The sequence below is a fragment of the Eimeria acervulina genome, genomic scaffold (assembly GCF_000499425.1).
Source record: "Eimeria acervulina Houghton genomic scaffold, Eah_scaff3, whole genome shotgun sequence".
NCBI classification, from domain to species: Eukaryota; Apicomplexa; class Conoidasida; order Eucoccidiorida; family Eimeriidae; genus Eimeria; species Eimeria acervulina.
Window position 1 is genome coordinate 34,079 of NW_013549902.1, and position 12,284 is coordinate 46,362.

At 52.3% G+C, this 12,284-nt stretch overlaps 2 protein-coding genes across 2 annotated transcripts; both read left to right on the forward strand.

Moving 5' to 3' along the window:
- Window positions 1-1,982: 1,982 nt before the first annotated feature.
- EAH_00000840 (ubiquitin carboxyl-terminal hydrolase, putative) lies at window positions 1,983-7,748 on the forward strand (the record flags this gene model as incomplete). The annotated part of the gene is made up of 12 exons (XM_013396044.1): window positions 1,983-2,005; window positions 2,379-2,778; window positions 3,045-3,163; window positions 3,326-3,410; window positions 3,875-4,027; window positions 4,304-4,468; window positions 4,600-5,128; window positions 5,269-5,477; window positions 5,655-5,870; window positions 6,106-6,345; window positions 6,492-6,694; window positions 7,010-7,748. 12 exons carry the CDS (start codon window positions 1,983-1,985, stop codon window positions 7,746-7,748), a joined length of 3,081 nt encoding a protein of 1,026 aa, XP_013251498.1.
- Window positions 7,749-10,554: 2,806 nt separating this feature from the next.
- EAH_00000850 (hypothetical protein, conserved) lies at window positions 10,555-11,987 on the forward strand (the record flags this gene model as incomplete). Its single annotated transcript, XM_013396045.1, has 4 exons — window positions 10,555-10,771; window positions 10,981-11,127; window positions 11,344-11,507; window positions 11,691-11,987. The coding sequence occupies 4 exons, from the start codon at window positions 10,555-10,557 to the stop codon at window positions 11,985-11,987; spliced, it is 825 nt and encodes a 274-aa protein (XP_013251499.1).
- Between the last annotated feature and the right edge of the window lie 297 nt (window positions 11,988-12,284).

The following is a 12,284-nucleotide window of genomic DNA, read 5'->3' on the forward strand; positions in this document are numbered from 1 at the left end:
GGAGGAGGGGCGTGCATGCAAGCAAACCCTGTAAAAAGGGAGACGACAAGCGGGCATAAAAGGGACACAGAGATGCAAAAAATATCATGTAATGGCGTTAAGGCCCCACAAAACTAATAATATTTCTTCTGAGGCGGTGAACTGTGGAAGTACACTACAGCGAAAGCCCTCATGAAGAGCCTATCGTGAAGCGGCACAGGGGGCGAAGCACTTCATACTAAACGCTCCGAACAAAACAACTTTAATACCCCTTCTGCGGTCTTCTAACGTCCTCAACACAGCCACCCAAGGGCCGGGGGCTGGTGCTTGAGTGTAGCTGCTGCACTTCTTTGGTGTTAACATATGCTACGCAACAACCCCATAAGCAGACGTACTCAGGCCCCCCTTTGATGCATGCACTAACACTGCATTGAATTGATAGACACACATATACCTAGCCCTAACTCGCAAGCTTGCATGCAAACAGAAATACACATAACAACATCACTCTGAGCATGCTACAGAAACCCATAGAAGCAGGCCTTCTGCGGTGTGCGTACACCCGAACGTGAAGCGGCACTGCATGAAGCAAATGCTGAGCTTTAAATAAGTAAAAGGAATTTTTATTTCAACTTAAACTCATCGCTCCTGCCACCCTTTCCTCACATGGGGTCCAACAAGCCCCAGGGGGGCCCCTGGAGATGGGGGCCCCTTAGCTGCTACAGCCGACGGCGGTGCTGCAGCAGCAACAGCAACAGCACACAATACTGGCTGCATTTGTTTCATCTTTAATAATACGTTAAGGGGCATAAATCGAAACAACAAATTAGCCCCGTAGCAGCTTTCAGGTACCGAACCGCTCACTGACACAGCGTGCTGCTGCAGCAGTTGTTAATGCTCCTTTGATGTATCGTTTGCTGCTGCACTGTATTTGTTATTCATTGTTCTTGTTGTGCATGCGCGCAGCATCAATAAGGTAGCAGCGGCAGCATCAGCAGCAGCAGCAGCAGCAGTCGGCGGTCCCGGTACCCGTGGGATCAGCAGCAGCAACAGCAACTCTGCTGCCTTGCCGCCGCAGCAGCTCGAGCGGAAATGGAGATAAAATTCGTGCAAGGGGATCAGCGCGCTGCAGCGCTTGCTGCGCTGCAGCAAGCAGCAGCATCAGCAGCAACCCCAACTCAAGGGAAGATTAACAAGCAGTGCAGCGACTACTCGTACGCGCTTGCACTGCAGACATCACACAACAACACAAGAAGCAGCAGCCCCACACCCACCAAGAGTCAGAGTGGGGAGGCAGCAACAAGACCAGGGTTTTGTATGAGCTGCAGCTGCAACAGTCAGAGCAGCAGCACGTAGCCTATCACCTCTCATTGTGGTGTTTTTTTATTGTTATTATTCTTCCCTTCCTTTCGCTTGCGGCTCTTGTGCTAGTAGCTACACTGTCGTGGTAAGGGGCTTCTGCCTGTTTTTATCCGGGTTCTCCGTCTCTGTCTACGCTGCTGCATTTATATCTCTGGATTTGTTTTTTACTCTGCTCCTCTGTGTTGACTTGTAGTTTCTCCTCTCTGTTTCTGTTTGTCTTTGGTTGGGTTTACGGCCAATTGCCTCTTGGTTTCGTTTTCTTCTTCCTCTTTGTTGGGGTTCTGCTGCTGTCTGGATGCCTCTGTACATCTGTCTATCTCTGTCTGTCTGTGTTTGCCGTCTATGTCTCTCTTATGTGCTTCCCTGCTTCTTCAGCAGCCGTTTTCTTCTGTTTGCTTGTTCCTAACAGGCTGGATATGGTGCACGGCCCCTTCGGCCTCTTTATAAACTTAAAGACTTATTTGTCGGTATCCCTGGAGTCGCTACCTGCAGATGCTGCCCTTAGCGGCTCTCGGGTGTACGTACACCTCAGCTCCAATGTTCACGAACTAAACGCAACAACAGCAAACAACAAAAGGAAGCAAAGACAGGATGAATCAACAACAGAAAATAGTGCAGGAGGAACGTGCAAGCCTACCAAGATGGCAATTGCTGTGGAAGGCGGGTACGTACACCACATGCTGCTGCTGCTGCTGCTGCTGCAGTTGCCGTGACAGTTGCTGCAGTGGGTGGCTGCTGCTGTGTCGCTTAGTGCTGTTGCTGCTGCAGCAGCGCAGCGGTGGCTCCCTACCTCGTTGTGCTGCTGCTGTGTCCTGGGCTGTTGTTACGGGTGCCGTTGCTGCTCCTGCTGCTAACAGTACATCTGGACTTGCTCTTGCTGTCGTTTCTGTTGTTTCCGTTGCTGGTTCTTGTGCTACTGTTGCCGGTCCTGCTGCCGTACCTTTAGCTGCAGCGAGTGCGCTACTACTGCTGTTGCTGTTGCGGTTGCTCTACTGTTGGCAGCACTATCTCTGCTGCTGCTTCTGCTGCTGGTGCAGGTTTAGCGCAGATGGGGACATGATTGACCCGTCAGGGAACTTCGCTGCGGTGGAGCCGACAATATCCTACCGCCTGTGTGTATACACCGCAGCAAGTGCAGGTGCAGCTGCTGCTGTGGCTAAAGGTCTGACGGATATCTACCGCCGCTGCAGCAGCAAGCAGCAGCAGCAAAAACGTGCAGAGGTGGACGAGGAGGGGCAGGAGCAACAGCAACAGTGGCGTAGTGATTTGACGCTGCTGCAGCAATATCAGGAGCAGCTGCTGCAGCAGCTGTCCTTTCTTGCGCTTGACGACCCTGATGTTCCTCCTGCTATTGCTGCAGCAGCAAAACACCTTGCAGAAACCAAGCACGCAGTTGCTGATTCCGCTCCGTCTGCTGCCTGGGTTGAAGAGATTCTTGTAAGCATTTCCTCTGCTGCTGCTGCTGCTGCTGTTGCTGCTGCTCTGCTCATGGGTCTGGTGCTGCTGCACTTGACGTTGTTTCTGAATGCGTTCCTGTAACTGGGGTTGCTGCTCGGGTTGGTTAGATTGTGGTGTTTGCTGCTTCTCTTACTACTGCTGCTGGAGCTTCCTCTCTCTAGAACGGCCTTCACGGCAGTATTAAGGGTTTATCTTCCTATGTTAAGTGTTGCTGCTCGCTTTGTGCTGCTGGGGTGTACGTACAGCCGAGCAAGTACGCCAACGATTTGCCAGTGGTGGAAAACCCGCCAAAGATTTCGCCTTCTAATTGGAAGTGTGCAGACTGCGGTGCCTCAACGAACTTGTGGCTTAATCTCTCAGACGGGTGAGCGGCTAGGGGCTTTCCGTTGCTGTAGCTACCCTTGCCGATGCTGGTTTTGCTGCTGTTGCTGCTGTCCCTCTGCGTCTACTGCTGCGCGTGCTTTCGTTGCTGATGTTCCTGCTGTCCCTGCAACGTGTGTGCGTGTTGCTGCTCTTGCTGCTGCAGGTTCATTGGCTGCGGGCGGAAGCTGTATGGCGCTGGCGGCGGCTGCGCGGACGGGCGCGAGGGAGCTGCAATTAGGCACTACAAGGTGCTGCTGCTGTTTTTGCTGTTGCTGCTGCTGCTGCAGTTGATGCTGTTGGAGTGTTTCTTTCCTGTGCTGTTGATTGATGTGTATATCTTTGTCCTGTCTTGTTGCCTCACCACGGTCGTCGTCTCGTGTGGCTTTGACTTCGTTGCTGTGCCGTCGCTGTCTCCCTCTCTCTCTGTCTGTTCTCTTGTGTGCATTTGGCAATCTCTCTTGCTGCGCCTTTGTGTTTTTCTTCATTCCTCTGCTGGTCGATGCTGCCTCTTTGCCCCTCTTCTCTTACCTTCCGTTTGTATATCTTTATTCTGTTACATACCTTAGTTATGTTTCAAACAGACACAGCGTTGTGTTTGCATGCAGATTAGCTGCAGTTCATCTTCTTGGCTATCTCTGTGCGGCCGCCTTTCTTCCGTCTCATTTAGAAGCAGCGTTTGCTTGTGTTGCACGCCGCCTTTGTCTGCTTTTAGGAAACAGGCTCAATCTATCCCCTTATTGTCAAGCTAGGAACGATTTCTGCAGATTCAGCAGACGTTTTTTCTTACGCTCCAGATGAAGACAGCACCGTCATCGACCCGAAACTACCCGAACACCTTGCTAGGTTTGGAATTGAGACGCAGCAGGTGACCGTCTCCACCACCCGTTGCTGTTGCTGCTGCTGCCGCTGCCGCTGCCGCTGCCGCTGCTGATTGTTTTGCTGCTGGTGTGCTGCTGCTGCTAATGTCGATGATGCTGGGTAGCGGGGAATAAGCTTGTAGGAACTGGTGCGGCAGGTGCTGTTGCTGCTGGTTTGGGTGCTCCTGATGCTGTCACTGTGAAGTTGAAGCCGACATTGCCCGTCGTGCTTCTGCTGCTGGTTGAGTGCTGCTGCTGCTGCTGTTGGTTGTCTGTGGGTTCAGCTACGCAAGACCGAGCGCAGCACGAATGAGTTAGCGATAGACCTAAACTGCAAGTATGACTGGGCCTCTTTAACTGCTTCTGCAGCAGAGCAACAGCCTCAGCATCAGAGAGGAGCGGGCTTTGTTGGCCTAAGAAACCTGGGTAACACCTGCTACGTCAACGCGGTGCTGCAGGCAAGTTGACGTGGCGGCGCCTAAAGGGGGGGAGCCGGACAGCCAGACAGCCAAGGAATCTGCAGTAACGAGGGTTAAGGGTCTAGGGTTACAAGTTTGTGGTTGTTTATCTTTGCTTTTAGGCTTTGTTTAGCGTGCCTCGGTTTTGCGAGAAGTTCCTGCGTTTGTACGAGCCGCTAATTTGCTGCCAAGGCCTTCCCTCAGCAGCTGCAGCAGCAGCAGGAGGTCCAGCGAAGTGTCTTTCGTTGCAGCTGGGCGCTCTCTCTGTGGCGCTGCAGACGCGGCGGGTGTGCATGCAGAAGGGCTTGGGGATGATGCTGCTGCAGAAGGCACTGCAACGGCAAGACATTAAAATCGAGGAGAAGCAGCTTATCAACGGTATGCTGTCTCAAGTGCTATTGCTGCTACTCCCTGCGCGGCATGCTCTGTGCATGCCTGCATCTTCCCGCAGTAGCAAAGGCTGCTGCAGCAATTGCAGCGGCAGCGAAGTCCTTGTCGTGACAAACGACGCTGATGCTGCAGCTGCTGTTGCTGTTGCTGCTGCTGCAGATCTTCCTTATCTGGCTCATGATGCGGTGTCGCCGTTGTCCCTGCGCTCTATCATCGGCTCCTTGCATGCGGAATTTGCCACGAGCCGACAGCAGGATGCGGGTGAGGACACTGCAATTTCTCCTGTTGTTGGTGCTGCTTTTGCTCTTGCTGCTTCCTTGGTGTGGATGCCGTTGAAACTGCCTGCTCGCATGGTGAAACTGAAAGCAATGAGCGAAATGCTGCTCCTTGTGCGGCTGCAGAAGAGTTTTTGTCTCTGCTTCTTTCTTGGATCGGTGACAGAGAGGGTGGAGACCGAAGACAGGTGCAGCAGCTCAGGCAGCAGCTGCAGTTGGGGGAGAACTCTGCCGTTTCCGCCGCTGCTGCTGCACTTGGGGTTACGGATGAAACATTAAAGCAAGCGGAGGAAGGGCTTAGAGATGGAACAGTTGATTCGCTCTTCTCTTTCGGGGTCCGCTGCACCGCTGATGCTGCTGCTGCTGCTGCACATTCTGCTGCTGCGCCTGCGTCTGTTCCTAGGATGTTATTTGTTGCTGTACACAACTATTGTGCGATGTATGCGCGCCTCCTCGGCTGTTCTCGCTGAGGTTTCTGTCGTTTTTATTGCGCATGCACATGTGTACTGAAGGTAGAACAGCGGCTGGAGTGTCTGCAGTCGCGGCAAGTACGGTACACGTACAGCCGGCAGCAGGTGTTGGCGCTTCCTATCCCGGTCCACGTACAGCAAGAGGAGGAGGAGGAGCAGCAGCAGCAGCAACGGCAGCAGAAGAGGAGAAAGGGAGCAGAGGGAACGCCCACGGAGTCGGACACGGGGGCTGAAACAGGAGGGGACACAACCGAGACAGTAGGCAAGGGGGGGGCTTGATATTCATTTCTTTGCTCTGCTTCTGCTGCATGCATTTAGTTCCTTTTATTGGTGCTACCATTTTTTGCGTGTTTCCATGTGGGGAACTCCACCTTCAACGCTGCGTCAACGTGGCTCTTGTTTGCGTTGCATGCTTGTGCTGCTTGGGGTGCAATGTTTTGCATGCAGTCTCAGGCTTCTCAATGTTTGCTTTTGCTTTTGTTTGAGTTCTCAGCGCGGTGAGTCAGAGGAGCCCGTGGCTGCTGCGGCTCCCTCGGTGCCTCTTTCAAGCTGCATAGCGGCTGCGGCTGCTGCTGCTGCTGTCAATGATTACCTTTCTCCTGCCACGGGCGCAAAAGGCGACGCTGAAAAAACGCTTCGACTCACCAACTACCCAGAATACCTTCTTGTCTTCCTCAAGCGCTTCTACATTAGCGAAAGGTGGATCCCAAAGAAACTGAAGTGCTCTGTGGAGGTGAGGCAGGGTTTAGGGTTTTGTTTCAGGGTTTAGGGAATAGTGTGTGCAGCGTCGTCTAGGCATTGGAGTTCCTTGCTAAGGCTAGCTTGCGGCGGGGGTTTAAGGGTTGCCTTGAGGATCTGGTGTTTGCGGTGTCTGGGCAGATCCCTGAGGAGGTCTCGTTTGAAGAGCTCCGGGCTTTTGGCCTTCAGCCAGAAGAGGTTGAGCTTCCCGACGAGCCTCCTCGGCAGCAGCAGCAGCAGCAGGGCAACACCTCCGAGACAGCAGCTGGAGCGGCTGCAGCTTCACCAAGCGACGAAGTTGTCGCTACGTTGGAGTCGATGGGGTTCTCCAGTAACGCCGCCAAGTAAGAACTACATGTGAAGGAACTAATCACAGCCAACAGCAACAGTGACACAAGCGAAATAGAAATCGCAGTGAAAGAGGCATGCAGAAGGGAGGGAGACTGGGGGGAGAAATAGGCATATACACACGGAAGGGAGATGAAGGACAAAATATACAGAGTATTCGGTAGACAGAGAGCGAGTTGGAAAGGAAGCCAACCAGTAGAAGCTGAGCAATTCATACACAGAAAACGCATGAAGAGAACAACAGAAAAGGACAGAATGTAACTCAAAAAGAAACCTTCATCTTTTTCTATTGTGTACTTAATTAATTGCAGACGGGCAGTTCGTGCTACTGGAGGTGCCGCAGCTGAGACCTGCGTGGAGTGGCTGATGGGTCACTTGGACGACCCGGATCTCAATGATCCTCTCCCTGATGTTGTTGCCCCTCCAGCAGCGACAGGGGGAGCAGCAGGAAGCGCAGGAACAGCAGATGCGCAAGATCAGCCAGATGCAGAAGCTGTGGCTAATCTGATGGCTCTGGGTTTCGATGACCGCAGTGCACGCGCAGCGCTCTTTGCCACTAGACGACGGACGAGTTCAGCAGGGATGCGTACCGAAGGAAGCTCCTTTGATACTGGGCGTGCTGCTGATTGGTTGCTGACTCAGGGAGCGGGGCTTGCTGCAGCAGTGGAGGAAGCGCTTGCGGCTGCAGCAGCAGCTGCAGCAGCAGCAGCAGCAGCAGCGGAGGCGCGGGAGGCGGAAGCTCGGGAGAAGCAGGCAGAGGAAGCTGCAGCGGCAGGACTGTCTCCTCTAGAGCGATGCCGATTGGGTTTAGAAGATGGCCGCGGGAAGTATCGTTTGTTTGCGTTTGTTTCTCATCTGGGGTCGAGCGTCTCTGGGGGTCACTACATCTGCCACGTGCGCAGCAAAGATGGAAGCGGCTGGCTGCAGTACAACGACGAGAAAGTGACAAGGCTGCAGAGCTGCGACAGCCGCCAGGCTTATCTTCTTCTGTTTAAACGAGTAGAGACAGGCAGCATGGACGCAACCGCAGCTATGCAGAAAGACGTCTAGACAACCTGCACACAAGCGACAACTCAACGGCGGACCAGTACGCCTGGCAGCAAACAACAAAGCAAATCGAATCCCTTCTTTGGCATGCTTGCATTCTCCGCCCCATGCTGACGCCTCCTTTTCTGTCTCTTTTCACTCTGCTTCTCGCCTGACCGTGGATCCTCCCTTCCTTGCCAATTCCAGGCCCTCTCCCTCTCGGGCACCTGCCGCTTTAGTTGTTTCCGGCTGTCTTTATGCTGCATTGGCACTCCCTTGCGTCTTTGCCTCATCCTTCCAGTCTGTCTCTGTCTCTCGTAGCTAGTCTGCTCGTTTCTATGCTCTTTTCTGTTTCAGTTTTCCCCTGTGGTTACCCCTGCCTTCCTGTGTATGTATCTCTCCTATCCCCCCTGACCCTCACACTGGTTTTGCGGGGGAGCGCAACGCACTCCTTACTCTCTTGGGTGGCAGATACGGTGCTCGCTGCACTGCAGAAAGACCTGCAGCAGCATCAGAGACAAGCATTCTCTTAGAAGCATCATCTCTGATGCATCAACAGACTCTGTACATTAGTGGCTCCGTTGGGTAGTGCTGCGGCAGGAAGTGTTACTTTCCCGTTGGTTTGGCAGTAGGTGCTGCTTTCGTATTGCCTTCTGCTGCGTGAGGGATTTGTGTGCCTCACTGCTACTACCCTCAGTCCAGTGTTAGGTAAGAGCTGGTTACTGGAGGCTGGGGCAGCGGCTCCAGCAGCGACAGGAGGAACGATAAGATTAACTCGGAGGTGCAGCTTGTCGCAGAAGCTAACGAAGTAGTTGCTGCCATGGCTGCTCTGTATTTCCCATTTCTGTCTATCTCAAGGGGTCTATTCGAAACAGATATGGTCAACAGCCGCTTATCAATTTCCCGGGTGAACACGGGAGGTTCTTTCTGAGGTTGAGACGGAGTTGTAGTAAGTGGGACCGCTCCTTGTACCTACGGTTTCTCCTCAGCCGCTCTCTAGACTGAATTCTTAAAGTTGATGCAGCTGTAAATAGCGAGAGTTGCTTGTCCAAAGCAAAGAGATTCACCAGAGCAGCAAAATGAGTCCTCGATTTTGCTGAGGGCCGTTGTGAGCTGCGACGAAGTTGATATTCTTCGAAGTTATAGAGAAAGAGTCTGACCTCCCATCCATTCTAGAAGCGGCCTGTGAATAGCAGCCCAGGTGCCTAGGGCTGGTGCGGAGAAGTGGCCGTCTGTCTCGAGTTACAGCAAACCTTGCTGCAACGCCTGCTACGAGGCAGCTTCATATGCAAACGCTCACTCTCCCACCTTTGATGAATGCAATGACATCGTACTCACTCGTTAAGCATATTCGTGGCCCTCAGTAGCCAGCCCACACTAATGCAGTAATATGCGTACCAACTTCGGTGGGGCTAGCAACCCATCTCTAGCGCACGTTGCGGCACTTTTTCCCTTCCCCACTTTCTATGGAAGACGCGAAAGATGAAAACGGGCTTATTTACCCCACTAAAAGGTGCATGGCGATAGTGCAATCTATACCTATCCGCCAACTGTACCAGCAAGGGGGCCTCCCGTTACTGCCTACTGCATAAAAGTCAACAAATTATTGGCTGAGAAAAGGTCGTCCATATTACTAGATGATTGCATTCATGAGCTTCACAAGGGCAATCACTGTACGAGAATCATGATAGCGTAGGCCAGCACACATATCGAGTGGTTAGCGGGCCCTCGAGAAGGCATGAGCTAGGTATTGCGTTGCTACCATTCAGCGAAACGCCTGCTTTCCCAGACCTCTAAAGGATATACAAAACCGTGTAATATACAAAAATTAATTCATGCTTTAACGGCGTCTGCATCGAGACGCCTATAGACTCGACTGCTGGTACTTCGGCTTTCCGGCGAAAGCATACGTTGTTGCAACTGTCTATGCAGTGAAGCCACTGTATTGTACCTCATAACAAAGTTTCTTTATTTTATATTGGGTTAGCTGTTAAACGCAAGAGATTTAAAGCGCCGTGGGGGAGCATACAGATACGGTACATGGCGGCTAGCCGGGCGTGCATCGCTGCGCAGGCCCGGAGTTCTTGGAAGGCGCAGCCGATAGGCGGCTGCATTTCCCCTCTGGACTGCTCCTTTCTGCACCACTAACTTATGAATTCAAATATACCATACAAACGTCTTTTACTGACAATTTACACCCCAATATACCTCCCTTCGTCGTCTGCCTGTCCAAGGTCAGTCGGCCCTGCAGCGGGCGTAGCCCACTGTTCTTCGTCGGTCAAAGCTTAACGCTGGCTAGCACGTTAATATCCAAACATCTCCACAAGTTGTACTATTCCTTCTGGCAATTCCCATCTTGCTGTTTCTTCTTGTCGTTCTGTTCTTCAGCAGGAATAACTCTCCGTCCTCACCGAGATCGTCCAAACACTGGGGCCGACGACACCCGCAGCTCGCTGCATTCAGCCCGGTGAGACTCCAGAAGAGTTGTTTCTCTTTCTTCTTTGTGCCTTAATGAAGTATATTTGTAAAGCTGGAAAAGGGCTCGGAAGGCTGTAGATGTAAGGAGGAGAGCTGGGAAACCGCGGAGTCCCTAAAAAACACAACTGGTCCGATGGCCCGAGTACAGCGGACCCAACGGGGAGAGAAAGTCCCTCCGAACAGTCTCACATTATTAGCTTTTGCAAATGTCACTCTCTTACTTTGCTTTGCTGAGCAGTCTTCTTTGCTTGTGCAAGCTCCGCGGCTTGACATGTGGTGGTGTATGCCATTGCGGTTGTTCAGTGCTAAGAGGGCTCTCTCCCTTATTCCACTGCTTTTGAAGACCAGGAAAATGGGCCAGTCCCTCACTACCCAGGAGAAGCACAACATCAAGCGTGAAATCTACACGCTGTATCCCGGTCTAGAGCAGCAACTTGAAATGGCATTTAGCTGCCATGACGTGGAGGGAACCCTTGCCCTTCCCTATGCTACCCTCGAGCCCGTCATCCGGCATTTGCTAATGCAGTATGGGCTAATAGAATACGTTACTCGATTCAGCATGGCTTCGGGTGAGTCCAAAGAACAGAAGCAGCTTTTCGTTCAACGCAGTGCTTCCTTCGTCGAGTGGGTGGTGCAGCTGATCCCACCTATACCAGCATTACTGACAAGGCTGCGTGCCTGCACCTCGATGCAGGCACCTCAGTGCAGCTCATCTAGACAAGCTTTCGAGCATGCACGCATATTGAGGTGGCCACACTAATTTCGTTGCTGTTCTCAGGAGCCCTCGACCCTGCCCATGTGCGTCACGAATTGGCGGAATTCGGAGTTGCCACTACACGACTCTTTGGCGACGCAAATCTCAGCGTCGAGGATTTTAAAAGCCTTGCAGTTGTATGGCTGAAGAAGATACTTGACACCCATGCAGGTGCGCGTGCTCCCTATGCACGTGTGCTGGCCTCCATGTATACTTGAATTGTTTGGGTGCTTCGATGCTTACATATATTTCGTTCCCCACTTTCCTGAGGCAGTGGGAAGCAGGTTTGAAGCAGCACGTATTGTGTAAAGTTCGTAATTTATTCTCGGTATTGTGCTTGCATATTCAGTCTGCCTTTCTTGTTCTCTAAATTTGTTTGTCACTCAGACGATCAGGCAGAATGGATGGAAAAGTTAAAAGCCGACCAGGAGGAGCAGAGCGCCAACTACGCGAAGGCGATGAAGGAATTTCAGGAACAGTACGTCAAGCAACAGGCCGTTTACCAACAGGGGCTCGAGGAACAACAGAAACAGATACAAGACTGGAACAGGGTGAGGAAAGCCTCATTAATCCGATACGTATTTACTACGGATGCCATTAAGGAACCAGTTGAGCTGCACATTCATGCGGACCACAGTCGCACCTATTCTTCCTGGTGGGCTTGACCAATCAGCAACGCTGGGGTTACTTCAAAAAGTTGCTTATCGGTCCATCTGTTTCTTTTAATGCTGCAGCTCCTCGAGGATGCTCACAAGACACAGCAGCAGATATATGATGAAGAGGTTCGGCGCATGAAGGAAATTCAAGAGAGGGAGGCGCGGGCTTCTGAGATCGCTCGTCAAGAAGAGTTGGAGCTGATCCGAAAGTATCAGACTAAGCTCGAGGAAATCGCGAAAGCCGAGGGAGGGAAGTGCTTCGTCTACCCAGCAAGCAAAACACCCTATGGCGCCTGCGCCTCGGCTGGAGCACAGGAGCCTTGCAGGAGAAAGAGAAGCCAAACGCGCAAACAGCCTGCCAAAGGCTGCTGTTGATTTATTCACTTGCTCTCATGACACTAGATCTACGCCGACTGCCTAGGTCCACTGTGACGTTAGAAGGCAAGGGGGGGAAAGACATGCGCACGTCAGATTCCAAGGAAGACCATCGTCATCGACGACGGGGCAGTTGCCATCCAACCAAAAGGGAGGTCAACAGCGCAGTCGGTGAGAAAGCAAAGTATATGCAGTACTACAGTGAGATTAACATGATCATCAACAGATATGAGGCCATAGTCTATCGACGCCGGCCAAACCCCTGCTAACGGATCGGTGTACGAGAGTTCCCGAGAT